Source organism: Scyliorhinus canicula, chromosome 11 (assembly GCF_902713615.1).
Source record: "Scyliorhinus canicula chromosome 11, sScyCan1.1, whole genome shotgun sequence".
NCBI classification, from domain to species: domain Eukaryota; kingdom Metazoa; phylum Chordata; class Chondrichthyes; order Carcharhiniformes; family Scyliorhinidae; genus Scyliorhinus; species Scyliorhinus canicula.
In genome coordinates, this window is record NC_052156.1 from 3,379,141 (window position 1) to 3,405,128 (window position 25,988).

Genomic DNA, 25,988 nt, shown 5'->3' on the forward strand with positions numbered 1-25,988 from the left:
ACTTGTTGGCCAAATGGCCTAATTCTGCTGCTATATCATAATAACTTAAACAGTATTCCGTCAGACCATTCCCATTATACTAAATGCGTAGTTTGCTGTAACAACATAAACTAATCAAAGGCCAGTTCAGGCGGAAGTGGCAGCCACCAGTATGACTGTGCACAAAAACTTATTTTGCAATGAACGCTTGGTACTACGATAAAGGTTTAACGTCCAGGAAAAGATCAATAACTGGAGACAAGTGCCAAAATTCCATTTATTTTTGTTAATATAAATCTGCTGCCTTGCCTGAGTTTGGGCCACAACACAGACAAACAAATTATAGGAAGTTTGAAGTTTCAAAATCTTAAGCATTAACCAGGCCATTAAGTAGTTTTAACACTTGCAGTGTGTCTGTGTCAGAATCGCAAAAGTCGGAACGGGATGGATCGAGGCGAGAGAGAGGGGGGGGGGGGAATTTTTCCCCTGCCTGTCCCAATAGTTCAATTGTGAAAATTAAAAGTTGTCAGGAGTCCATTTCTCTCCTCACTGAGATTTGATGCTCAGTAAATGCACAACACGTCCCCCCCAGCCCGACCGTACATCTCACTGCTCTTTCATGGTGCGTCATGTATCCACAGGCACAGAAATGAGTGCAAATTCAATCATTCCTGCTCACTCAAAATCTCCTTTCACGCAAATATTCTTTAGAAATGTACAAAAGAATAAATAAATATACATACTGTACAATATAAAAACATTTAAAATATACATATTTAAACCAGTTAAGGGGGCCGGGTTTGTGGTGACGAGCTGACACAGCAGAAGGTTCACATTCCCTGACAAAACATCCAGAGAGCAGAGAATGACGAGACAAACTTTACACACGTTCGTCAGACTCATTCACTCATAGTAACATGTAATCCAAGCGTCCCGGCTACGGTGTGGTCATTCTTACACAAGCCCCACAACATCAGGCCAGATGAGGTGCATTAATGACTGCCAAGGGTCCCAGAGACAGGCAGTTTACACACTGATGTCGATGATAATCCATTCTTAGAGAACAGCACTGGATTCCTTGGAATCGGACCTGGGAGGAGGCTTAATAGATTTTCGTTTCAAAATCTCAACAGTGAGAAGTCTCTGTCTCCCGTGCACACTGCGGTACAGTAAAACCATTTAGAGATTTGACAGCTCAGATCAGAACAGCAGGAATCAGACACACTCCAGTTTTATTGAGCTGCTATAAGCCATCCCCAGTTGATCCCAGGCCATCTCTTTAAGGCAGATGTAGAAAGGAATGGAAAAGTCCACTGCACACCTCTCAGAGACCAGTTAAGCTTTGTTGCCTTGACAGCTACATGCGTTACCCTCATGTTAACTTCAGAATTACTGCCTTTTCCCAGAAGTTGCAATTCTAAAAGTGGAGGCGAAACCTTCAGCTTGAGGTGCCAGGTTTTTCTCATTCCTCCAGCAGCAGACATCCCCTAAGCTGCAGATTCCAGGAGGCCAAAATTTAAAGCTCAGGTTTCCGTTCACCCTCAAACTCTGGGCAGCTTGCGTTCTTCAGGAAATTACACTTTCAGAAGTACAGTGAAACCTCTGTGATTTCCAGCATTAGGCCAGTCAACAGTTCCAGAAGCAGCAATCTGAATCTCCCAGCTCCTGGATTGTGCCTGGCTCTGTAGAAAGTGCAAATTTCATCAGCTGGACCCGAATCGTACTGTCAGTTACTCCAAGTCCTGGAGATTTATCGTGCTTCCAGTAAACTGGGAGTTGCCAGTGCTGTCATCCTCCACTGATGGGTGAGGCTCCTGGAAGGATGAAATGAAACATCAGTTAGTAACACTAATCCTACACCTAAAGCAAGACGCACATTTATACAGCACCCAAAACTTAAGAGGCTGGGCTTCTTTTGCCGGAAGGACCCTTTTGAGTTACGGGAGAAGGTGGGAGAATGGCACTGGGCGCATTGCCCACTTGGAGAGATGGCATAGACAGGATGGGCCGAATGGCCTCCTTCTGTGCTGTATGATTGTGAAGGGAAGGCGGAGGAATATCCTAACCAGAGTCTTTTAAATTGTGAACGGGTTCGATAAAGGAAATGTCTCTACTTCCAGTGAGTCAAAAATTTGGGGGCCATAAATATAAGATGGTCATTAATAAATTCATAGGAATTCAGCAGAAAGTCTTTACGCAGAGTGTGGAAGTCACCACCAGGCAGAGTGATTGCGGTGAATGGCAGATACAATTAAGAGGGAAGCTAGGTTAGCACACGATGCGGACAGGAATCCAATAGACGGATAATGTGTGATAAAGTAGGGTGGGAGGAGTCTTATGGAACAGAAACACCAGCTCAGACAAACTGGGATGAATGCCATTTCTGTGATGTAGATTGTAAAATTCCACCATCAAAATATCTTAAAATGTTTCCCCCCAAGAAAACAATAGTGAAATGACTAGTTAGCCGGCTTTTTGACATGGCCAAACACTGGCCATAGGATAGCAAGAACATTTGCTCTTTAAATCATGGTCTGAGGCTCTGACGGTCACATCAGCAGCCAATGTCTTCAAAGCACCATCCAAAGGATAGCGATTCCATCAGTGATAGGCCAGATTAACAACTAAACCACCTTCTAGTGGAGTCAAGTCCAAAAATCCTTCCGATGAAAGGGCATACAGATCCCCACTAAATCCCACTGGATCCCTGGAGGCAATGGTTCTGATACTGGACTGCTAATCCAGAGGCCCGGACAAAAGATCCAGAGACACAAGTTCAAATCCCACCTGCTGAAAAAGTTACATTCAGCTAATGCTGGTCTCAGTAATGGTGAGCACAGTAAGAAGTCTTACAACGCCAGGTTAAAGTCCAACAGGTTTGATTCAAACACGAGCTTTCGGAGCGCGGCTCCGAAAGCTAGTGTTTGAATCAAACCTGTTGGACTTTAACCTGGTGTTGTAAGACTTCTTACTGTGCTCACCCCAGTCCAACGCCGGCATCTCCACATCATCAGTAATGGTGAGCATGAAACTATCAGATTGTCATAAAAAACCATCTAATTCATCGATGTTGTTCAGGGAAAGAAATTCTCCATCTGATGTAATTCCAGACCAGTAGGGATCGGGTCTTAGTTTCCAGCTCTCGTTTCAGGGGGAATTCGAGATGGGTAACAAATGCTGTCCTCATGAAGGCTGTGCCTGTGATTATTGAGAACAGTCTTATTAACACCTTCTCTTACTTTAATCTCCTGTTGACAGGAATGAGCTGTAATCAAGAGGATATTTTTAAAGTTTCTCGAAACTTTAAAAAGTTTCTCGAAAGAATGTTTAAAAAGCCATTTCGCTGTACCAACTGGGAATAACAAAAGGGGCAGGTCAGAGGGCATCGGACATGACAAAGACACACCTGGACCTGCCAACACTGCAAATTTCCCCTCCTGATGGAGAAGATTCCATGTGCAGCCTGTCATCAATGATGGGAGAGCCCATCACACCACAAGGCCGAAGCATTCGCAAACATCTTCATCCAGAACTGCTGATTGGATGATCCAGTGTTGCCTCTTCCTGAGGTCCCCAGCATTGGAGATGTCAGTCTTCAGTCAATCTGATTCATTTCAGGGGTTATCAAGGAACGGCTAAATACCCAAAAGCCCTCGGGAAGCTGGTAGTGAGCTGCCTTTTTGAACCACCGCAATCCATGCTCAGTTTGAGTTCCTCCAGTGTCACTCAGCTCCTGACGTTCCAAAACCTGGACGGCACGGCGGCACAGTGGCTAGCACTGCTGACTCACAGCACCAGGACCCGGGTTCTATTCCAGCCTCGGCTGACTGTCTGTGTGGAGTTGGCACATTCTCCTCGTGTCTGCATAGGTTTCCTCCGGGTGCTCCGGTTTCCTACCACAATCCAAAGATGTGCAGGTTAGGCATGGTTACGGGTATAGGACAGGGGAGTGGGCCTCGGGAGGGTGTTCTTTCAGAGGGTCGCTGCAGTCTTGATGGGCCAAACAATTTATTTCTGCACTGTTGGGATTCTATGGACAAGAGTTGAACGCTAAAGGTGAGATGAGAATGACTGTCCTTGATATCATGGCAGCATTTGACTGTATGTATGGCATCAAGGAGCCTTATCAAAATGAAGTCAATGGAAATCATGAGGGATATGTAACGTGCTCAGTGACATAAGCAGTGATGGATTTCTATGGATGTCAATACTCAAAAGACCAAAAGCAGAAACAGTTATGCACGTTGGATGACAGTGTAATCTGTCTGAAACTCCTGAAGCTATTTCAAGGGTATGAACGCAGATCAGGTAAGGCTTTAGATTAACGAGCCATGAGGACCCATTTCAAAATCAAGATATTGAAACTATTTGGCCCATTCTGTCTGTTCTGACTCCTTGAACAAGCTATTAGATCAGTCTCACCCCCCACTCTTTCCTCTTAGCCCTGCATGTTTCCCCTTTTGAGTATTTATTCAATCCCCATTGAATGTTACTACTGAATATGCTTCCATTGACTACCCATTCAGATTTCCGATCACAACTCATTACATGATCATTACTCCCTGCCTGTGCTCTCCAATCTATGTTCTCCTGCTTACTCTCCCTGGTAACAGTTCTCCTTGTTCTCTCAAAACCCTCCTGATTTTCAGTACTAAATCACTCCCATTAACTCTTCTGTTAATCTCTTTGCTCTAAGAGAGGAATCCGAGAGCAGGTTTTATGAAGTAACATCTCTGTAGAGTGGTACCTGTAGAATATTGACAGGAAGATCAACAGTGAGTTGTGAATGGGATGTTGTCGACTGTGCCGTGAGCTGGAAGGCCAGATCCCCATCTCCCGACGGGTCATCCTAAAATGAAATGTTTAATAATGTACATCAGAAGGTAGAAACTGATGGAAGGTGGCCATTCAGCCCATTCATCAAAAACAATCCCGACAGTTCCCATCATAGCAGTCGACCACTTTTGGAATAATGGCAAGGATTTTGGCCCCACAATTCTACACGCGTTGATCATGGTCAGGGGAGAATCTCCACAGCAGCCCTTGATTTGCCCACCCTCTATAGTGTCCCATCTGTTATATAAATGGACATCGAAGGTAACAGCAACTCAAGTCCAAACACACAGGCTGCAAAGTTGCTTAACTTGTCAAACAACATATCCTCCAGTCTGCGTCCTACTGACCGATCTACTAGCCAGAGGAAACATAGAACATAGAACATAGAACAGTACAGCACAGAACAGGCCCTTCGGCCCTCAATGTTGTGCCGAGCCATGATCACCCTACTCAAACCCACGTATCCACCCTATACCCGTAACCGAACAACCCCCCCCTTAACCTTACTTTTATTAGTACACTACGGGCAATTTAGCATGGCCAATCCACCTAACCCGCACATCTTTGGACTGTGGGAGGAAACCGGAGCACCCGGAGGAAACCCACGCACACAGGGGGAGGACGTGCAGACTCCACACAGACAGTGACCCAGCCGGGAATCGAACCTGGGACCCTGGAGCTGTGAAGCAATTATGCTAACCACCATGCTACCCTGCTGCCCCTCAACCTTTCACCATTTACTCTTTCAAATCCTTTCCCAAAGTTGGAATCCTCAATTTCATCTCCCTTGATATTCTCTATTCCAGTAATAAGGACACCATTTGAAAAGCCCCCCTTCACTGATGTCTTTAAACGGGTTTAGTTATATAGCAATGATGTAAATAAACTCATAATTTTCAACTTAAAAGATCAAACATCAAGCTGCAGCTGACTGAATTAGTCATTTGAGAACATCGAAGGAGGGATTCCAGACAGCAGTATCAAAAATAACACATGAAACATTTAAAGGAGTTACCCCTCCCACAAGGACAGAAGGAGTTACCCCTCCCACAAGGACAGAAGGAGTTACCCCTCCCACAAGGACAGAAGGAGTTACCCCTCCCACAAGGACAGAAGGAGTTACCCCTCCCACAAGAACAGGAGTTACTCCTCCCACAGTCAGTAAACTCCCAAAGGCCCATTAAAAATCCATTAGACAGCAGCCTGGCACCTGGTTCTGATCAACCTGTCATATTCCGACCCCGAACAGGCGCCGGAATGTGGCGACTAGGGGCTTTTCACAGTAACTTCATTGAAGCCTACTCGTGACAATAAGCGATTTTCATTTCATTTCATATTGTGAATTTAAGGCACTGTTGGAATATATATTTTGATGCTAGATTAAGAACGGTTAATGAAAATTCATTGCCGTATATAAATAGCACTATGACTGCCAAACCTGGAGACACATTCGGAATGTTTTATTTAAGTCTACTCTGCAGATGAGGATCTTCCTCGGGCTCATGTCTATGATATTGTTACACTGGAGCGCACAGGGGCATCACTAATGGATCTGGCTGGCCCATCCCACTTCTTCCTGTAGCTCAATCCTCCTAGCCTCAGAGCAGCTCAATCCCAACCGACAGGTCTCAAACTGCCTCCTGCAACCATCTTCTGCTATTCCATCATCACCAGTTCTGGGTATGAGGAGCCCATGGATATCTTTATTAAGACTGTCTCTCAGGAGCCTAGACCCTCCCGTCCTGACTCCTGCAATGTTGTGATTTTTCCACCCCCCCTCATGTTTAACTCTTTGTCAAAGTTCTCTCCACTTCCCTCACGGCCACCTTGTCCTTATTCTCACAAACAATTCACACCTGCAGCTACCATCAACACCCCTCTCCTCAAAATTGTTTTTTAACTGCCCCAGTCAATCAAAATGCTCTACTGTCAGAAAACAGGCTGCTTTAAACAGTCCAGTGAAATTCTGGCCAAAATGGACAACCACACGGTTTACATCAATATACTCCATCTGCCATGGTTTGCCCAGTGACATTCTTTCTCTCACCCTTTACAGATTCTATCCTGCTCACAAATGCTTGTCCCACCTTCATATCAGGAAATTTGGCTCCAATATAGTCCTGTTATACTTTACACTAATGACTTTGGTAACTAGTTAAGGCCCCAGCACCAATCTTTGCAGCACTCCACTGGTTTTCAGTTTATCCCATTTATCCCCAATTGATTTCCTGTTAGTCAATCCTCTAATCATTCTAATATGTCACCTCCAGCACCATGAGCTTTAACCTTGAGCAGTAATCTTTAATGCGGCACCTTACTGATTACCTTTCAGAAATATATTCAGCAGCTGAGTATCCATAACCCTCTGGGAATGCCAAAGATTCACAACACCCCGAGTGAAGAAATTTCTCCTTATCCCAGTCCAAAGCAACTGACCCTTTATCCCAAGGTTGAGCCCATGTTGCAGATTGCTCAACCTGGGGAACAACTTTCAGTGTCTACCCTGCCAAGCCCCTTCATAATCACGGTCCTTTCAATGGGATCACCTCTCATTCTTCCAAACTCCACAGAACATAGACTGTGTGCACAGCTTTTCAGCCCAGAAACCAATCCAGCAATCTTCGCTCTGCTGCCTCCAAAGGCAGGTTCATCCTCCTTAGTAATGGAGATGAAAACTGCAGAGTACTCAGCAAAATTCAATACAATTGGAGCAAGGCTTCCCTACCTCTGTACTCCAGGCTCCTCGCAATAAAGGCCTGTGAGGGGTTTTGTTTTTAAACATAATGACTGCATGTTTCTTTACGAGTTCCAAAAACGAAGCTGTTCGTGGACATTACTGAAAGTAGGCTGAGACCAAGCTGAGACACCAGATGTTGTATTGAACACTGATGCTTGCAGCCACTAGCAAGTCCTACCTGCAATAGCTGTGCCTGGACGTAGGTAGTCGGGTCACGGATAGTCAGGCCACCAGTGGGCATTATAACATTACCGAAGCGACAATTCTGGCTCACAGCAGTGGATGGCGTGGACTGTCCCCTGTTGGCTTTCTTCCTTTGTCCAGCACCGTTGGTACTCTCTTAAAATGGGATAAAACATTATTGTGAGTTAGCACCGAGGGAGCAGAGAGGGGGAGGGAGCAGGCAGTGGAAAAGAGAAAAGTAAAAGGAACTTTTGCACATTTTCTCAGAGCCCCTCATTTACAACTCCCAACCCAGCATGTTTCTGATGATAACTACTCCATAAAAGCCAGTGCATTTCTACAGGAGGATAAAGGACAATATGTCGGTTATGCTTTTCCCAAGTCAGAAGATGGTGGGAGACTTACAAGTCATTCACGGCACAGAAAGATGCCATTTGGCCCATTGAGTCCATGCTGGCTCCCATGGAGCAATCCAGTGAGCCCCACTCGAACCGTGCAAGATTATTCTCTGCTTCCACCACCCGTCTGCATCAACGGGGCCAAGGTGGAGATGGTTGACAGCTTCAAATTCCTAGGGGTGCACATCACCAACAATCTGTCCTGATCCACCCACATCAACGCTACCACCAAGAAAGCACAACAGCACCTGTACTTCCTCAGGAAACTAAGGAAATTTGGCATGTCCCCATTGACTCTTACCAACTTTTACAGATGCACCATAGAAAGCATCCTATCTGTCTGCATCACAGCCTGGTATGGCAACTGCTCGGCCCAAGACCGCAAGAAACTACTGAGTGGTGAACACTGCCTAGTCCATCACACAAACCCACCTCCCATCCATTGACTCTGTCTATACCTCCCGCTGCCTTGGGAAAGCGGGCAGCATAATCAAAGACCCCTCCCACCCGGGTTATTCTCTCTTCCAACCTCTTCCATCGGGCAGCAGATACAAAAGTTTGAGAACACACACAAACAGATTCTTCCCCGCTGTTATAGACTCCTTTTTTAAAAAATAATTTTTATTGAAATTTTTTGAAAAATGTATAGCAACAGAACAACAATAATAATAACAATAATAAACACCCCCCGGCACCCGTAACAACGCATATAACGAAACCCCCCCCACCCCACCCAAACCCAATAAACAACAAAATAAATTAATTAAATTAACATAAACAATACCCCCGTGAAACCCCCCCCTCCCCTTTTCCCCCCCGGGTTGCTGCTGCTGCTGACCTAGTTCCTTATCGTTGAGCCAGAAAGTCGAGGAAAGGCTGCCACCGCCTAAAGAACCCTTGTACCGACCCCCTCAGGGCGAATTTGACCTTCTCCAGCTTAATGAAACCCGCCATGTCATTGATCCAGGTCTCCACGTTTGGGGGTCTCGCATCTTTCCATTGCAACAAGATCCTCCGCCGGGCTACTAGGGACCCAAAGGCCAAAACACCGGCCTCTTTCGCCTCCTGCACTCCCGGCTCCACCGCAACTCCAAATATTGCGAGTCCCCAGCCTGGTTTGACCCTGGATCCTACCACCCTCGACACCGTCCTTGCAACCCCTTTCCAGAATTCATCCAGTTCCGGGCATGCCCAAAACATATGGGCATGGTTCGCTGGGCTCCCCGAACACCTAATGCACCTGTCCTCACCCCCAAAATACCTGCTCATCCTCGTCCCGGACATATGAGCCCTGTGCAGTACCTTGAACTGGATGAGGCTAAGCCTCGCACATGAAGAGGAGGAGTTCACCCTCTCCAGGGCGTCCGCCCATGTCCCCTCCTCAATCTGCTCCCTCAGCTCCACTTCCCACTTAGCCTTCAGCTCCTCTACCGATGCCTCCTCCACCTCCTGCATCACCTGGTAGATGTCAGCTGTTACCAGACTCCTAAACAACCCTCTTGTGGTCTGATGGGATCTCTTACTGGAGAGAATTCTTCGAGACATGATCTACTCCTATTTGGAAGCAAGTGGACGTATTAACGAGAGGCAGCATGGTTTTGTGAAGAGGAGGTCGTGTCTCACTAACTTGATAGAGTTTTTCGAAGAGGTCACAAAGGTGATTGATGCAGGTAGGGCAGTGGATGTTGTCTACATGGATTTCAGTAAGGCCTTTGACAAGGTCCCTCATGGTAGACTGGTACAAAAGGTGAAGTCACACGGGATCAGGGGTGAGCTGGCAAGGTGGATATAGAACTGGCTATGTCATAGAAGGCAGAGAGTAGCAATGGAAGGGTGCTTTTCTAATTGGAGGGCTGTGACTAGTGGTGTTCCGCAGGGATCAGTGCTGGGGCCTTTGCTGTTCGTAGTATATATAAATGATTTGGAGGAAAATGTAACTGGTCTGATTAGTAAGTTTGCAGACGACACAAAGGTTGGTGGAATTGCAGATAGCGATGAGGACTGTCAGAGGATACAGCAGGATTCAGATAGTTTGGAGACTTGGGCAGAGAGATGGCAGATGGAGTTTAATCCGGACAAATGTGAGGTAATGCATTTTGGAAGGTCTAATGCAGGTAGGGAATATACAGCGAATGGTAGAACCCTCAAGAGTATTGAAAGTCAGAGAGATCTAGTTGAACAGGTCCACAGGTCACTGAAAGGGGCAACACGGGTGGAGAAGGTAGTCAAGAAGGCATACGGCATGCTTGCCTTCACTGGCTGGGGCATTGAGTATAAAAATTGGCAAGTCATGTTGCAGCTGTGTAGAACCTTAGTTAGGCCACACTTGGAGTACAGTGTTCAATTCTGGTCGCCACACTACCAGAAGGATGTGGAGGATTTAGAGAGGGTGCAGAAGAAATTTACCAGTATGTTGCCTGGTATGGAGGGCATTAGCTATGAGGAGAGGTTGAATAAAGCCGGTTTGTTCTCACTGGAACGATGGAGGTTTAGGGGCGACCTGATAGAGGTCTACAAAGTTATGAGGGGCATAGACAGAGTGGATAGTCAGAGGCTTTTCCCCAGGGTAGAGGGGTCAATTACTAGGGGGCATAGGTTTAAGGTGCGAGGGGCAAGGTTTAGAGTAGATGTACGAGGCAAGTTTTTTTACAGAGGGTAATGGGTGCCTGGAACTCGCTGCCAGAGGTGGTGGAAGCAGGGACGTTAGTGACATTTAAGAGGCATCTTGACAAATACATGAATAGGATGGGAATAGAGGGATACGGACCCAGGAAGTGTCGAAGATTGTAGTTTAGTCGGGCAGCATGGTCGGCACGGGCTTGGAGGGCCGAAGGGCCTATTCCTGTGCTGTACTTTTCTTTGTTCTCTTCACACATCTTCTCTACTGAGTGGTACTGAATCCAAAGCTTCACCCGATGCCTGTGTCTATGTATTTACATTGTGTATTTTACGTTTGCCCTATTATGTATTTTCTCTTCTTGTACAGCATGATCTGTTGAACTGCTCGCAGAAAAATACTTTTCACTGTACCTCGGTACACATGACAATAACCAAATCCAATCCTCAGTCAGTGTATGTTCAAGACGGAAGTTGATTGATTTCTAGATGTTAAAAATATCAAGATATAGGGGGTAGTGCGTGAAAATGTTGTTGGGTCGAAGTTCACCCATGATCTAGTTAAATGGTGGAGCAGGCTCGAGGGGCCGAATGGCTTACTCCTGCTCCCTATGTCAGAGAGGTTTTACTGAAGGGGTGAGACATTAAACTGAGGTCTCATCTGTCCTCATTGTTGCTAGTTAAGCAAGTTCTTGATTTTAAAATTCCCATCCTTATTTTCAAATCTCTCCAAGGCCTTGTCTGACATAATCTCTGACATCTTCTCCAACCTACAACCCTTCCAAGATATCCACCCCGATCAGATTTTGACCCCTTATCTCCATCATTTCTCCACTGGTGGCCACACCTTTACCCATCAGGCCCCAAGCTCTGGAATTCCTCCATAAACAATTCCACCTCTTTTGCCTTCTTTAAGATGCTCCTTAAAACCAAACCTTTGATCCTCTGTCGAGTGTCCCTAGTCAGAGTTTTACAGCACAGAAAGAGGCCCTTTGTCCAGCATGTCTGCGTCGGCCATCAAGCACCTATTTGTTCTAATTAAGGGGCTCAGTATCAGATTTTGTTTGGTAAAGCATCTTGTTGTATTAAACAATCCCATGGCTAATTCAGGGGAGTTCTCCCTCTCATCTGGCCAATATTTGCCCCCCTTTCAATCTACATCACTGAATGTCATTTACTCCTTGCTTTTTGCGGGAGTTTGCTTAGCATCTACTGACGGTCACCTCTATTACAACAATAATGGCTGCCAAGGATTTCAGGACATCCGCAGGTTACGAGAGGCATGGTATAACTGCAAGACTTTCTTTCCAAAAGTGAAGCTTTAATCACCTCATGCAGACATCAGTCATTGGGCAGCACGAGCTGTGATCCCAAAGCTACCTCCCTACCAGGTGGTGTGTGGGGGGCTCAGGGAGATGACAAATGGAATGGAAAAAGAAAAGCTGTAAATACACCCAGTAGACATAGAACCAGAAAAAGCATAGTTTCCTCAGTCAACTTTGAAAGGGCAGTCCTTACCTGTGTTACCTCCAACTCCCTTTTGTTTCCTCTTCTTAGCAAGCTGAATAGCCCTGTAGTCTGTCCGAGCTGATCCCCCGCTTTCCTAGATAACACTTCATTAATTAGTTCAAGGCAAAGCAAACAGCATGTACAGATAGTCAAGGTAAGCACTCAATGGCAGCAAAGGTCAATGTGCTGAAAAGTAGCTTTTAATAATAGTTCTATAATTTCAGGACTGGCTTTACTTGTTATGCTGCTTCTAAAGCTTTAACCTATGAATCTGAATGTTGTGAGTTCAAGCTCAACACAAGCAAGAAGCAGCCTGCTCTGACATTAGCGAGATTGTGGCTGATCTGCAACCTAATTCCATATATCCCTCCATAACCCTCAAAACCTTTGGTTAACAAATATCTACCAATCGCAGTTACAAAACTTATAATAACCTAGCATCAAGTGCTCTTCAGAGTTCCAAAGTGAAGGAAATAAACTTGCATTACACATAGCCTGCATCAATAGATGTGCTGAATGAATCTTTGTATGTCATAATGACTTTATGACAATAACACATTACATGAAATAACGTCTCTTCTCCCTTTTGTCCTCTGATTACTAGCCGGTGGAAACTGTTTCGCCCAATCTACTCATCAGAGACTCTGGACGTTGAACATTTCTGGTCAATATCCACACAAGCATCTCCACTCCAAGATGAACAATCACAGTTCCTCCAGCCAAAATCCCTCATTCCGGCTAAAAGCATTCGGGTAAAAATGGCTGTTGCAATGTTGCATAACCAAGCCTCTGACATAAAACAGGCATTCACATCCAAGGAATTGCTGTGGATTCACTGCTGTTCAATAGCTAAGACCAGCAGACAATTCACACATCAACCCGCTTTCCTGAATCGGTTTGGATATGTCCATCAGGTCAACTCCATCCTTCCACAAGAACTGTGCACCTGTACATCTAGTAGTCTACAGTTTCCTCCCGTGTCTCTAGGCGAGGCGAGTGCAACTTTCTATTAGTTTAACTGTGTAAATTATTCACTAATTGGCTAATGAAGTAAATGAGGTTGGACAGAAATGGCAGGGCTGGTGGTGTGCAGTGACTGCAGCATCTGTGGAATGAACTTCAAACCTGGACAATGCAGAAAATGTTTGCAGATTAGGCAACTTGGGCTCAGAGTTGCTGAGCTGGAGTCTGAGTTGCAGATATTACAGGACATCAGGGAGGAGGCGATTTACCTGGACACTTTGTTCCAGGAGGGAGTCACGTCCCTTAGCTTAGGCAGAACATCAGAGTTGGTCAGGGGCAGGGGGACATGACTGCGAGTCAGGCAGGTTTGGGGAATCAGCATGTCGTGATGGAGGAGCTTCAGCCTTGACTTTGTCCAACAGGTCCGAGGTGCTTGCTATCCGTGTGGATGGCGCGTAGGACTGCAAGGTGGATGAGGAGTTTAAGCATGGTGAAGGATGCCATTCAAGCAGTGGCAACCAAGAGGAATGTGTCAGTGATAGGAGACAGAATAGTCAGGGCGCAGATACCATTCTCTGCAGTTGAGAACGCGAGTCCAGACGTCTGTGTTGCCTGCCCGATGCCAGGGTTCAGGACTGGAGAGAAACTTGGGTAACGATGAAAAATGATAAAGGCAGATCAGATGTGACTTGTAGGAGTGGTGTACAGGCCTCCAACAGTACCCACATGCTAGGATTCAATACAAAGGAAGAAATACTAGAAAAAAGCAAATTACTGCGGATGCTGGAATCTGAAACGAAAGAGGAAATGCTGGAAAATCTCAAGCAGGTCTGGCAGCATCTGGAGGGAGAGAAAAGAGCTAACGTTTCGAGTCCGATGACTCTTTGTCAAAGCTACTGGAAACTTGTAAGAATGATCTGGCGATATTGACGGGTGTTTTAAATCTCTGCAGCCTTGATGAGAAGGTCATAAAATGTTTTTGGGATAGATTCTTAGAACAGCACCAGAGAAAGCAAGCTTACTAGACTTGGTATTGTGCAAAAATGAGGACAATTCATTAATGCCATTATAGTGAAGTAGCTGTCATTATATGATTGAATTTTACATTCAGTTTGAGGGAGAGAAGAGTGGATCTAAGACTCGTATTTTAAATTTAAATAAGGGTAATTCTGAGGGCATGAAAGCAGAGCTAGCCAAAGTTAAATTTGCAAATTAGACTATGGGATAGGTCAATAGAGATGCAGTGGCAGACAGTTAAGGTGGTATCTCAGAATACACAGAATAAACATAGTCTAACGAGAAAGGAAAATTCCACGGCGAGAACCATATAATTGTGCAAGAAAGGGTGGCAGGTCAGAATACAAAATTGGACAAGATATAAAAAACAGCAAAGAGTGACAAAGATTAATAAGGAAGGCAAAATCAAGAGTACAGGAGAAAGCTAATTAGAAATATAAATACAGATAGTTAAGATCTCTAAAGATATTTTTAAAACTAGAGTGAACGTTGGTCCTGTAGAAATTCGTATAGGAATTACTAAAGAGATGCCATGTCATCAGCCTTCTCTATATAGAGGATACCAGTAACATCACCAAAATAGCTGTAAGTCAGGAATTGGAAGGGAAGAACTCCAGAAAATTACAATCACCAGGGAAGTGGCACTGAGCACATTGTTGGGAACTGCGGGATAAAACTTCCAGGGATACCGATGGAATTTATCCTAGGGTCTTAAAAGAAGTGGCTAATGAGATAGTTGATACATTGGTTTTAATTTTCCATAATTGTCTAGATTCAGGGACGGTTCCCTTAGATTGGAAGTTACCAAATGTAACTTTATTCAAAGGAGGGGTGGTGGGGGAAGGGGGAGGACAGGAAACTACAGGTCAATTAGCTTAACATTCTGTAATAGGAAAATATGAGACGCTATTGTTAAAGATATTATAACAGGGCACTTAGATAAATTCAAGGCAGAGTCAACATGGTCTTGTGAAAGGGAAATCATGTTTTAACCAATTTATTGGGAGTCCTTTGAAGAGTGTGCTGTGGTTTAAAGGGAACCGGTGGATATGCTCTTCTATTTCCAGAAGGCTTTGAGAAGGTGCCTCATCAAAGTTTATTGCGGAAAGTAAAAGCTCATGGTGTGGATGCGTGAGTGGCATGGATAGAAGATTGGCTAGCTAGCAGGAGAGTAGGCATAGTTGGGTCTTTTTCAGGTTGGCAAGATGTAACGAGTGGCGTACCACAAGGATCGGTGCTGGGGCCTCAACTTTTTTCAATTCACATAAATGACATGGATGAAGGAACCGAAGGTATGATTGGTAAATTTGCTGATGACACATAGATAGGTAGGAAAGGAAGTTGTGAAGAGGACTTAAGGAGGCTACAAAGGGATAGATGGCTTCCGTGAGTGGACACAGATCTAGCAAATGGAGTATAATTTGTGAAAATGAACATTCTCAGAGGTATAAAAAGCGCAGTTCAGAGGTTTACTAGACTAATATATGGAATGGGCTGGTTGTCTTATCAGGTAAGGCTTGGATAGGTTAGGCTTGTATCAGCTGGAGTTTAAAAGAGTAAAGGCAACTTGATTGAAACATAAATGATCCAGAGAGTTATTGACAGGGTGGATGTGGAGAGGATGTTTCCTCTTGTAAGAGAGTATAGAACTAGGGGGTCACTGATTTGGGACAGAGGTAAGAATTTTCTTTTCATTCGGAAGAGACAGTGTTTGAATATTTTTAAGGCAGAGAGAGGTATCTAGATTCTTGTTAAGGGGTGAAAGGTTATCGGGGGGCGGAGGAAGCAGGAATGTGGGATTGAGGTTACAATCTGATCAGCCACTGATCATATTGAGCGGTGAAGCAAACTGGAAAGGTGAGTGGTTTCCTCTGCTCCTAATTCATATATTCTCGTGTGTGTGGGTTAGTTGAACAATGAACTTATTCACTTCCTGAACTTATAAACCTTCCATTTCAATGAGACCCGAATTGCACAATGCTTTGCAGCAGAGGTAGGCCATTCAGCCCGACTAGTCTATGCTGGTGCTTATACTCCACACCAGCTCTTCCCAACCCTGCTCAATCTCACCCCATCAGAACTGTCTAAACGATTGGAAGTTTTCAACACAGTCATTACCTACCAGAAAGGGGCAGCAGGGCACCATGTTTAATTCTAGTTCTTTCTGTGCGCTAAAGTTGCCAGCCGGAGGGTTTAAATTGGAGAAGACAAACTGGGTGACCACCTTGCCCGTTTCCTGCTGGCTCATCATATCGGACACACTCAGCATGTGATGTTCCACTTTAGTTGGAGTTAACAGTTCTGGCACGTGGCTGCCCCCCAGGCTGCTGGAAGGGGTCAGTGCCCCACTGGATGAGAGACCCTGCAGTTCCTGACAGGCTCCCGCAGATCGCATCGACAAGGAACTCAGGGACCCTAGTGGTTCCGTACTGACTGGCTGCACACCGTCCAAGTTCAAGCTAGTTTGCTGCAAGACGCTCGTAGTGAGGCCCAGGTTGCTGTCTATGGTGTGCGACATATCCGTGGCAGCTACGATAAGAGGGTCTGAGGCTTGCACCATGGCGTTGCTGTTAACAGAAACTGCCCCTCCAAGAGTGGACCCCACAGATGCAGCGTCAATTGTCAGGATTCCAGAGCTGACAAGCGATATATCTGGTGAGATGCTGACTGGATTGACAGGGACGGTGGTGAAGAGCGAGGCAATGTCCACGTTGCTGAGGTCGCCTTGGCTCGGGCTGGTCAGCTCACTGCTTGGGGTCAAGGAGCCCGTCATTTCCAACTGGGAGAACAAATCTGAAACAGAGATGTTCAGAAAATCTATCAATTCAGAGCAGGCACTACCAATTCTACTTAAAATCACAGAAACACATTGTGGGTGGAGGCTACTTTAGCCTAATGTTACCTGTGCTAACTCTTTGGTAAAGCTATCCAATCTGTCCACTCCCCATAACTTTCCCCAGAGCCCTGCAACTATCTCCTTTTCAAGTATTTATCCAGCTCCCCTCGAAAGTTGCTATCCAGGCAGTGAATTCCAGATTACACTGTGTAAAAATATTTTGAAACCCACCCTGGTGCTTTTCCTAATTATCTCAAACTTGTATCCTTTGAATTTTGGACTGTCCAATAACTGTAAATAGTTTATCTTTATTTACTCAAACAAACCCTTCAGGATTTTCTCTATCAAACTAATCAGTCAGAGAGGGATGTGTCACGGACAACAACCTGTATTCATATAGCACGTTCAACAAAGTAAATAACGCACGGTGCTTCACAGGAGTGTTCAAACAGGTGGCCAAAATCCCTGGTCAAAGACGTAGGTTTTAAGGAGAGGTTTGTAGGGGAATGAGGTAAAGAGAATTAGTAGAGGAGGCAAGACCATGGAGGGATTTGAAAAAGGATGAGCATTTTTAAATTGAACATTTCCTGGCAAGTCAATGCATGTCAACAAACAGGAGGTGACTAACGAACTGGACTCGGTGCAAGTTATCAGCTGGAGTTTGTGGTCAGTGGAAGATGGGAAGTGAGCAAGACAAGTGTTGGAATAGTCTCGAGGTAAAGAGGTCATGGATGAGAGTTTTAGCAGTGGATGGGCTAAGACAGAAGCAGGGTCAGGCCACGTTATGGAGATGGGTGTAGGTAGTCTTGATAATGAAGGGTCAAAACACAACACCAAAGCCAACGGTTTGGTTCAGATTTAGCCTGTTGCCAGGGAGAGGGATAGAGTCGGTGGCTAAATCAACAGAATTTACAGTTCAGAAGTAGGCCATTTGGCCCATTGAGTCTGCACCGGCTCTTGGAAAGAGCAGCCTACCTAAGCCCACCCTCCACCTTATCCCCGTAACCACACCTAACCTTTTTGGACACTCAAGAGCAATTTATCACGGCCAATCCACCTAACTTGCACAGCTCTGGACTGTGGGAGGAAACCGGAGCACCCAGAGGAAACCCACGCAGACATGGGGAGAACGTGTAGACTGCGCACAGAGTTGACCCAAGCCGGGAATCGAACCTGGGACCCTGGAGCTGTGAGGCAACTGTGCTAACCACTCTGCTACCATGCTGCCCCATTAGGAGGCCCAACTGCCTCTCACATGCTCATATGGTGGACAGACAGGGAGGTGGATTTGAGACCAGGAAGAGATCAGCCATGATTTGATTGAATGGTGGAGCAGGCTCGAAGGGCTGAATTGCCGAGTCTGCTCCTAGTTCCTATGTACCGAAATGTAACAACATAGAGCAGAAGCTAATTCCAGATATTACATTCCAGCCAACACTGACAGGTGTAACCTCAGCCACCCACAGTGTGAAAACTAGGAACACCACGAGGAAACATCGCTTCTGCACCCAGGTACAGAAACATTGCTGACATGATTGTTGGGAGAAAGGAGGGGCAGGAGCCCAATGCTTCAAAAATCACTGACTGGGATAGCCCATTGTTAGGGTGTCCACTGAAACAGGCCAGTGGGAGGATAAAGTTCCTATAATCCTGCACTGCGGGCAGCACGGTACACAGTGGCTAGCACTGTGGCTTCACAGCGGCAGGGTCCCAGGTTCGATTCCCCGCTGGGTCACTGTCTGTGCGGAGCCTGCACGTTCTCCCGTGTCTGCGTGGGTTTCCTCGGGGGCTCCGGTTTTCCCCCCCCCACAGTCCAAATCCCTCCATGGTCTTGCCTCCTCTGCTAATTCTCCAGGTTAGGTGGATTGGCCATGATAAATTGCCCTTAGTGTCCAAAAAGGTTAGGAGGGGTTATTAGCTTACAGGGATAAGGTGGATGTGAGGCCTTAAGTGGGTCAGTGCAGACTCGATGGGCTGAATGGCCTCCTTCTGCTCTGTATGTTCTATGTTCTAGCCAAGACCAGGAAATGCTGCCACAGTCATAAGTAGAGATCGAGCGAGTCAAGGTGACCATACCAGGGCTGATATTGTGCTGCTTCATCATGTGGGTCTTGATGCTGTGCTTAGAATTGAAGAGCTTGCTGCAGTTGTAGAGAGGGCAGCGAGTTTTCACCTTGTCTGCATCCTCTAGGTGTTTCTTGGAGTGGATGTACAAACTGCTACGTGCTGAGAACCTGGCTTCACAACCTGCGCACATGGGAAACTTGCATTATGTAAAGACAATTCATTCTAGAAAAACGCCCCACACCTCCAATATCTTCATCTGAACAAATACAAAATACATAATGTATACATGCAGAAAACGTACAACTGTATAAATACAGAAAATATCTAATGTACAGCACAGAAACAGGCCTTCCACCCATGTCAGTGTTTAGACTCCAAGTGAGTCTCCTCCAATCCCTCTTCATCTCACCCAATCAGCATTTCTTTCTATTCCTTTGTCCTTCATGTGTCTATCCAGCTTCCCCTTAAATGCAACTCAACCATTCCCTCCAGTATTTTCTCCACTCTGGGTTTGAGAGGTTTTTCTGAATGTCCCATTGGGTGTATTAGTGACTAGCTTAGGTTAACACTCCCACTAACCCACAACAGGCAACATCTTTTGTAGATCCACCATGTCAAACCCTTTCATTACCTAAAGTAAGGAGCCCAACCCGTTCACTTTCTCCGGATTGCTCTAGCCCCTCAGTGCTGACACCATTTTTGCAATCCTTTCTCCAACGTTTCGTAACATTTTCCGAATTCAACTTGTGATCTTTTGGGGGAATAAATTATTACTCTTAAAATAATTTGGTGGCAGAGGAGAGAACATTACTGTACTGTCAATATGTTGTGTTACAATGTGTGACCCAACTCAGCTGTTACACCTGGGACTTGAAACACAAACATCGGTTATAAAATTTAGGAGTTTGAGGAATGGCGGAGGACGGTCTGTATTTATATAGCACCTATTGCTGTACAGGCCCGCATGGCAGGCATTAGGAAGCAGCTGGGACTCGCAATCTCACCAGTCAGATTAGGTTGAAGAGTCCCACTCCAGAGACTCGAGCCCCTAACCTACCGAGGGAACGCTGCACTCTCAGAGGTGCTGTTGCTTGGGTGAGATGTTAAATTGAGGCCTCGTCTGCCCACTCAGGTGGATAGAAAAGATTCCTAACATATTCTTCCCAATGTCCTGGCCGATATTTGCCTCAACAGCTTTAGCCACCAGGCAATTGGAGAGAACTCCATCACACACCTGCTTAGAGTCTCACCTGACTAACTGGTAACCTTTTCGTTCTGGCCTACCCAGCACTCAGTTGCTCTTTTACTATCAAGGAACTAAAGTATGACTCCTGTACCCACACAGACTAGCTGGGACGCACCTTCGACAGGACAAACAAACGGCCTGGTTCCGAGGTGAGTGATGCTGTGCCCTTTCAGGTGCTCTGCCCTGGTGAATGATTTGCCGCATCCATCCACAGGGCAGACAAACCTCCGATCATCTTCGTGGGTCCTAGAGGAAATACAACAAACTGTTTTAGAGCTCGTCACGTTGCAACTTCAGGCTGTGAAAGGGCTGCACCAGGAAACACGACACAGTTTATTTTGAGAGCTGGGTGAGGTACTAAAGGTCACACATGAGGAAAGCTCTAAGGCTGCAAAGGGTAAAAAAGAGGGGAAATAACAATAGCGACTAGCTAACAACAGGCTAGTTTTAGAAACAGGAAGCTATTAAGCCCCGAAACCTGTTCACCATTCCTTACATCATGGCTGATCTAAATAACATTTTAAAACGTTTAGGTTGTGACAGTAAGAGAAGACGGGGGCATTTCACCGTTTCGAGATCCTGGGAATGAAATGAGAAGTTTAAAGCATACGAGTGCGGGGGCCATTTGTCTAATCCTGTGTCAGCCACAGCTCAGCAGCGAGCACTGTTTTGAAAAGCAGGGAAATTCTCCCCAATGCCGTGGCCAACATCACGATAAACAAATCATCTGCTCATTATTGCACTGCTGTTTGTGGGTCCTCTGTACAAACTGGTTGCTGTGTTTCACATTACAACAGTGACCACACTGTGCTAAATTTCAATTTATAAATTGCAGCTTTGCGCACACAGTCTGATGGAAACCCCCTGGAGACCAACACTGATTTTTGGGCTTTCTAATTTACCTTTTGTGTCGTAGTAATTTTGACATGCAGGTGAATGACCAGCCACAGCCATCGAAGTCACATATAAAGGGTCTTTCACCTGCACAAGAAAGATTGTCCTTTTAAAAATCTGCGGCGACAATTATTCCAGTTGAGCTCAGAAATTTTACAGCATTCCAACCAAGTTAAAACATTAACACCCAGCGGTGATGATACACAATTTGGAAAGCATCCTCATAGCACTCAATGCACCAAACCCGTAAGACTGAGGAAGGGTATGCATTCTGCATCTGTCTGCAACGACAGTAGAGTCTACAGTCGCCAGGCTGAAACAGGAAAAGGCTGTTCCAATTGAAGGAAATTGTAAATGTTTCCACACAAAGGGAAGAGCTACAAAGCTTCCCATCTCTGAAAACTGGAGCTGTTTTGACATTACAGTGACTCCACTGAAAACATCAATACTTACAGCTGAACAGCCTGTTTTAAACAGTCCTGTCATAACAGTTAACCAGAGTGAGATTCCTTTAAGAGCTCCAGAGAAGAAATCTTGGCTGAACCAGACTGCCCCACTTATCAGCCTACCCGTGTGGCTTCTCAGGTGAATCTTCAAGCGGCAGGCTTTGTCGTAACGTTTGTCACAGCCTGGGAAGGAGCAGATGAAGTGTTCCTGATCTCGGAAGTGGGAGCGGTTGTGAGATCCGAGGGCACTGATGGTAATGAACGTCTTCTCGCAACCTGCAACAGAAAATGAGTTTTGCCAGCTTTAAAACAAAACACACACATGGCCATCTCCAGATATTGGTCTGCATTAATAATGCAAAAACAAAAAAAGTGTCCATTTATGCGTCGATAGAACGCAATGAATCCTAGACATGCAGCTGTATGGGAACTCCCCACACTATCCACGGGTAGCCTCGTGTCTGGACCATAGTCATAATGCCCGTGTCTCTCCACCTATCACTTTAACCGAGCTGTGTCAAATTTGTGTTCCCTTGAAGTGCTACGGAAAACTGTCACATTGTTGTTGAAAAACTAGCTCGTCTGGACAACTAAAGACACCAACCAATCAAGTCGGTGTACTGTCCTTCAACATCCGAGAGGCTGAATGGCTTCTACATGTAATAAAACCTGATATGCTGTCTTGTGTTATGCTTCAGGTTGATGACTTTTTGTTCTGGTGAAAGGTCATCGATCTCAGACGTTGGCCATTTCTATCCTGCCCAGGTGTGGCCACACCTGCTGAATATTTGCAGCATCTACAGTACAGCCTTGGGTCTCTCTGTGTTTTATCATTCTAATGTTACAAGCAAATCAGTTGCAGAAAATTCAACCCAACTTTTCTCACCATAACTTCCCATTCCTTTCTCTCTCCCTCTAAATGTCTCGATACTCTTCACCTGAACCACACCCTGTGGGAGCGAGTTCCAAATTCTCACCCCTGTCTGGGTAAAGAATCTTCTAAATTCCTGATTAGATTTATTAGTGGCTGTTGTATTGCCCCTACAAATGGAAACATCTCCATGTTTGCCGTTAAGTAAAAGCTGAGGTGTCGGGTTAAACAGGACAGCTTTCCACCTGTACTGAATACAGCCATGAACATTTCCTCTCCAATTTCATGTCCAATTCTAACTAATTCCCATAGGAGAGGTTTTCACGACAGTATATCATTCAGCTCATCGTGTCGGTGCTTTGAAAGTTGTGCAACTGCCCTGTTTTCTGCCCCACCTCCAAAGAATTCTGTCATTTTCTCCCTTCAAACACATATTCCTTATTATGGATGCTCGGAGGGGACCCCTGCTGCCAATTGGGAACATCAAAACAGAGGAGGCCCCTTGAGCCTGTTCTGAACGAGATCATGGCAGATCTGTGACCAAATTCCCAACTTTGCCTTCAATAGTTCAAGCTGAAAAAATTCTATCAGTCTCAGAGCTAAAACGAACAACTGATCGACTAATAATCGCCTCTGGTGGAAGGGACTTCCAATATTGTGCGGGTGTAGAGTATTTCCTAATTAAAACTCTTGAAAATCTAAATCAGCAGTAATATTTTTTTAATCTCCCTTAAATGTTCCCCGAAAGCATTGACCAAATCACCCCTGAACTCTCACAATTCCAGGACAAGAACTCTGCTTTATTTAATCGCTCCTTGTAATCTTACACTTGGAAGCTGAGTGAACTTTCCTTCAGAGGACAATACTTCCTTCTGAAAGTATATTGTGAGTTTGTCATAGTACAGATAGATTTATGGGTTCTGAAAGAATTAAGGAACAGGAGGATAGAGCAGGAAGATGGGTTTAAATAGATCAGCCACAAATTTCTTAAATGGTTCCATAGGCTCGAAAGACCATAAAACGGAGGAGCAGAATTAGGCCATTCGGCCCATTGAGTTGGTTCTGCCATTCAATAAAATGGCTGATCTGATATAATCCTCAACTTTCCCTCCTTATCCCCATAATCCTTGGTTCCCTTACTGATTAAAAATCAATCTCAGCCTTGAACATAATAAACAACACAGCCTCTCCATCTCTCTGCGGTAACGAATTCCACAGGTTCACTACCTTCAGAGAAGAAATCCCCCCCTCTCCCCCAATCGCTGTCTTAAATGAGCAACCATTTACTCTGTGATTATGCCCTCTGGCCCGAGGCTCTCCCACAAGGGGAAACAACCTCTCACTTTCTAAGGTTGCATCAGTCTTCCAAACTCCAATGAGTACAGGCCCAACCTACTCAAACAAATGACCAAATACAGCCCCTGCTACTTACGTTCTATCATTGCAGGGACTTTTATTTCTTTGTATTCTAGCCCTCTGGATATAACGGCCAGCATTCCTTCAGCCTTTTTGATTATTATCTTTATGACATGATCTCCGTACCTGGAAGCCCAGGTCTCTCTGAATTTCCAATGTTTTTAACTTTTCACCAGTTTGAAATTCTCCTGTTCTACCGCGATACAGAGTGGAAGAGCACACATTTGCCCACATTGAAATCCGTTTGTCCATTTACTTAATCTATTCATGATTTTGCAATTTGATGGACCCATCCACACTGTGCATAATGTTGCCTATCTTTGTGTCACTGGAAAACTTTGATGTATGACCCCACCCCATCAACTATATTGCTAATAAAGGTGAACAGATGAAGCAACAAACGCAGGTTCTATGTCCCACACCCAGTTGAAGAACCCATATCATTCAACCCGTGGACTTCAGAGCTTATGTTATGAGAGATTATACAAATTTTCTCTAGAATTTACAAGGTTAAGGGGTGATCTGATCAAAGTCTTCAAGACATTAACAGGAAAAGACAGAGTAGATAAAGATAAAGTATTTCCACTGGTTGGAGATTCTAAAACCTGGGGGCACAGTCTAGAAATTAAAGCCAATCCGTTCAGGAGAGATGTTAGTCAGCACTTCTTCACTCAAACGGCAGTAGAGGTTTGGAACTCTCTCCCACAAACAGCAATTGATGCATGATCAGCTGTTAATTTTAAATCGGAGATAGACTTTTGGAAAGCAAAAATATTAAGGAGTTAAAGGCCAAAGGCAGGAGGCCACAGATCAGCCTCGATCTCACTAAATGGTGTATTCCTGTTCCCACCTTCCTAACCAGATCAATAATTCCACCTGATTCAACATTAGCGAACAGTCTATCGTGGGGAACTTTATCGAGTGTCTTCTGCCGGTCCCCCCGATAGCCCGTGTCTGGGTTTGGCTCTGGCTTACCCGGCACGTCGCACTTGTAGGGCCGCTGGGGCTCGAAGTGGCTGCGCCGGTGGCCGCTGAGCTTGAGGGCGGTGGCGAAGGGCTGCGAGCAGACCTCGCAGACAAAGGCCAGCTCCTGGACGTGGGCCTTCATGTGGGCCTTGAGGTTATAGACGGTGGTGAAGCGCTTGCCGCAGCGCTCGGCTTGGCAGCCGAAGGGCCGCAGCTTGCCGTGCGAGTGTAGGTGGCGTTTGAGTTTGTAGGAGGTGGTGAAGGCCCACTCGCAGCCGGGCACGCTGCAGCGGAAAGGCCGCGGGCTGTGTGACAACTGGTGCACCTTCAGCAGGTGCTTCTTGTCGAAGGCCTCCCGGCAGTTGTGCTCGGGGCACGGGTACAGGGCAGGGCCCGAGGCCTTGGCGCCGTGATCCAACCCCAGGCCTTCGGACAGCTTCATCAGCACATCCCCGCTCTCCGTTAGGATCAGGTCCCCGTAGGAAGCGCCGGGGGCCGGCCCGGCCCCGCACTCGAGGCCCAGGCTGCCCGCCTCCTGTAGGCCCGGCTCCGGTTCGGACTCTGGCTCGGGGTAGGCCGTAGCCTGGGGCTGGCCTGCGCTCGGCGCCGCCTCCCCCGCACCAGGCGCCGCCAGGAGGAGGAGGCCGTTCTCGATGCGGACCAGCAGGTTGCGGTTGTTGATGGTGATGGTGCCGGAGAGGCCGGCGGGGGGCTCGGGCCTAGCGGGGGGAGCCGGGCGCGGCGGGGCCTCGGGGCTGACAGTCAGCCCCAGGCCGGGCCCCGCGCCCTCCCCGCCCGCCTCCAGCTCGGCCTCGCCGCCCAGGCTCAGCAGCACCAGGATGTCGGGCTCGGTCCGTCCGCGGCCCTCCGCCTCCTCCGCTCCGTGTGGCTGTGCGCCCGGCAGCTGCTGGCACTCCAGGCCCAGGCTCAGGCCCGGGCCCGGCCCCTGCCGATCCATCCCCGTTCTCCCCGCGGCTCTGGCGGGAACGGCGACGCAAACCCGGAGCG

At 46.2% G+C, this 25,988-nt stretch overlaps 1 protein-coding gene across 2 annotated transcripts; it reads right to left on the reverse strand.

Moving 5' to 3' along the window:
* Positions 1-237: 237 nt before the first annotated feature.
* si:dkey-156n14.3 (zinc finger protein ZXDC) lies at positions 238-25,988 on the reverse strand. 2 transcript variants are annotated; one of them, XM_038812115.1, is made up of 10 exons: positions 24,990-25,988; positions 21,851-22,003; positions 21,290-21,368; positions 20,503-20,633; positions 19,151-19,321; positions 16,361-17,031; positions 12,268-12,352; positions 7,731-7,891; positions 4,727-4,828; positions 238-1,793 (listed from the first exon to the last, which is right to left on the reverse strand). In XM_038812115.1, exons 1-10 carry the CDS (start codon positions 25,936-25,938, stop codon positions 1,710-1,712), a joined length of 2,586 nt encoding a protein of 861 aa, XP_038668043.1. In that variant the 5' UTR covers positions 25,939-25,988; the 3' UTR covers positions 238-1,709. The 2 variants fall into 2 exon arrangements, with proteins under 2 accessions (XP_038668043.1, XP_038668044.1); XM_038812116.1 differs by having other exon boundaries at positions 24,031-25,129.

Coding starts and splice junctions, on each gene's coding strand:
- si:dkey-156n14.3 (XM_038812115.1), bottom strand. CDS start 25,938: ATGGATCGGCAGGGGCCGGGCCCGGGCCTGAGCCTGGGCCTGGAGTGC. Junction 7,892..12,267: donor GGGAGTTGGAGGTAACACAG/GTAAGGACTGCC, acceptor TCCCATTTTAAG/AGAGTACCAACGGTGCTGGA. Junction 4,829..7,730: donor TCCAGGCACAGCTATTGCAG/GTAGGACTTGCT, acceptor ATTTCATTTTAG/GATGACCCGTCGGGAGATGG.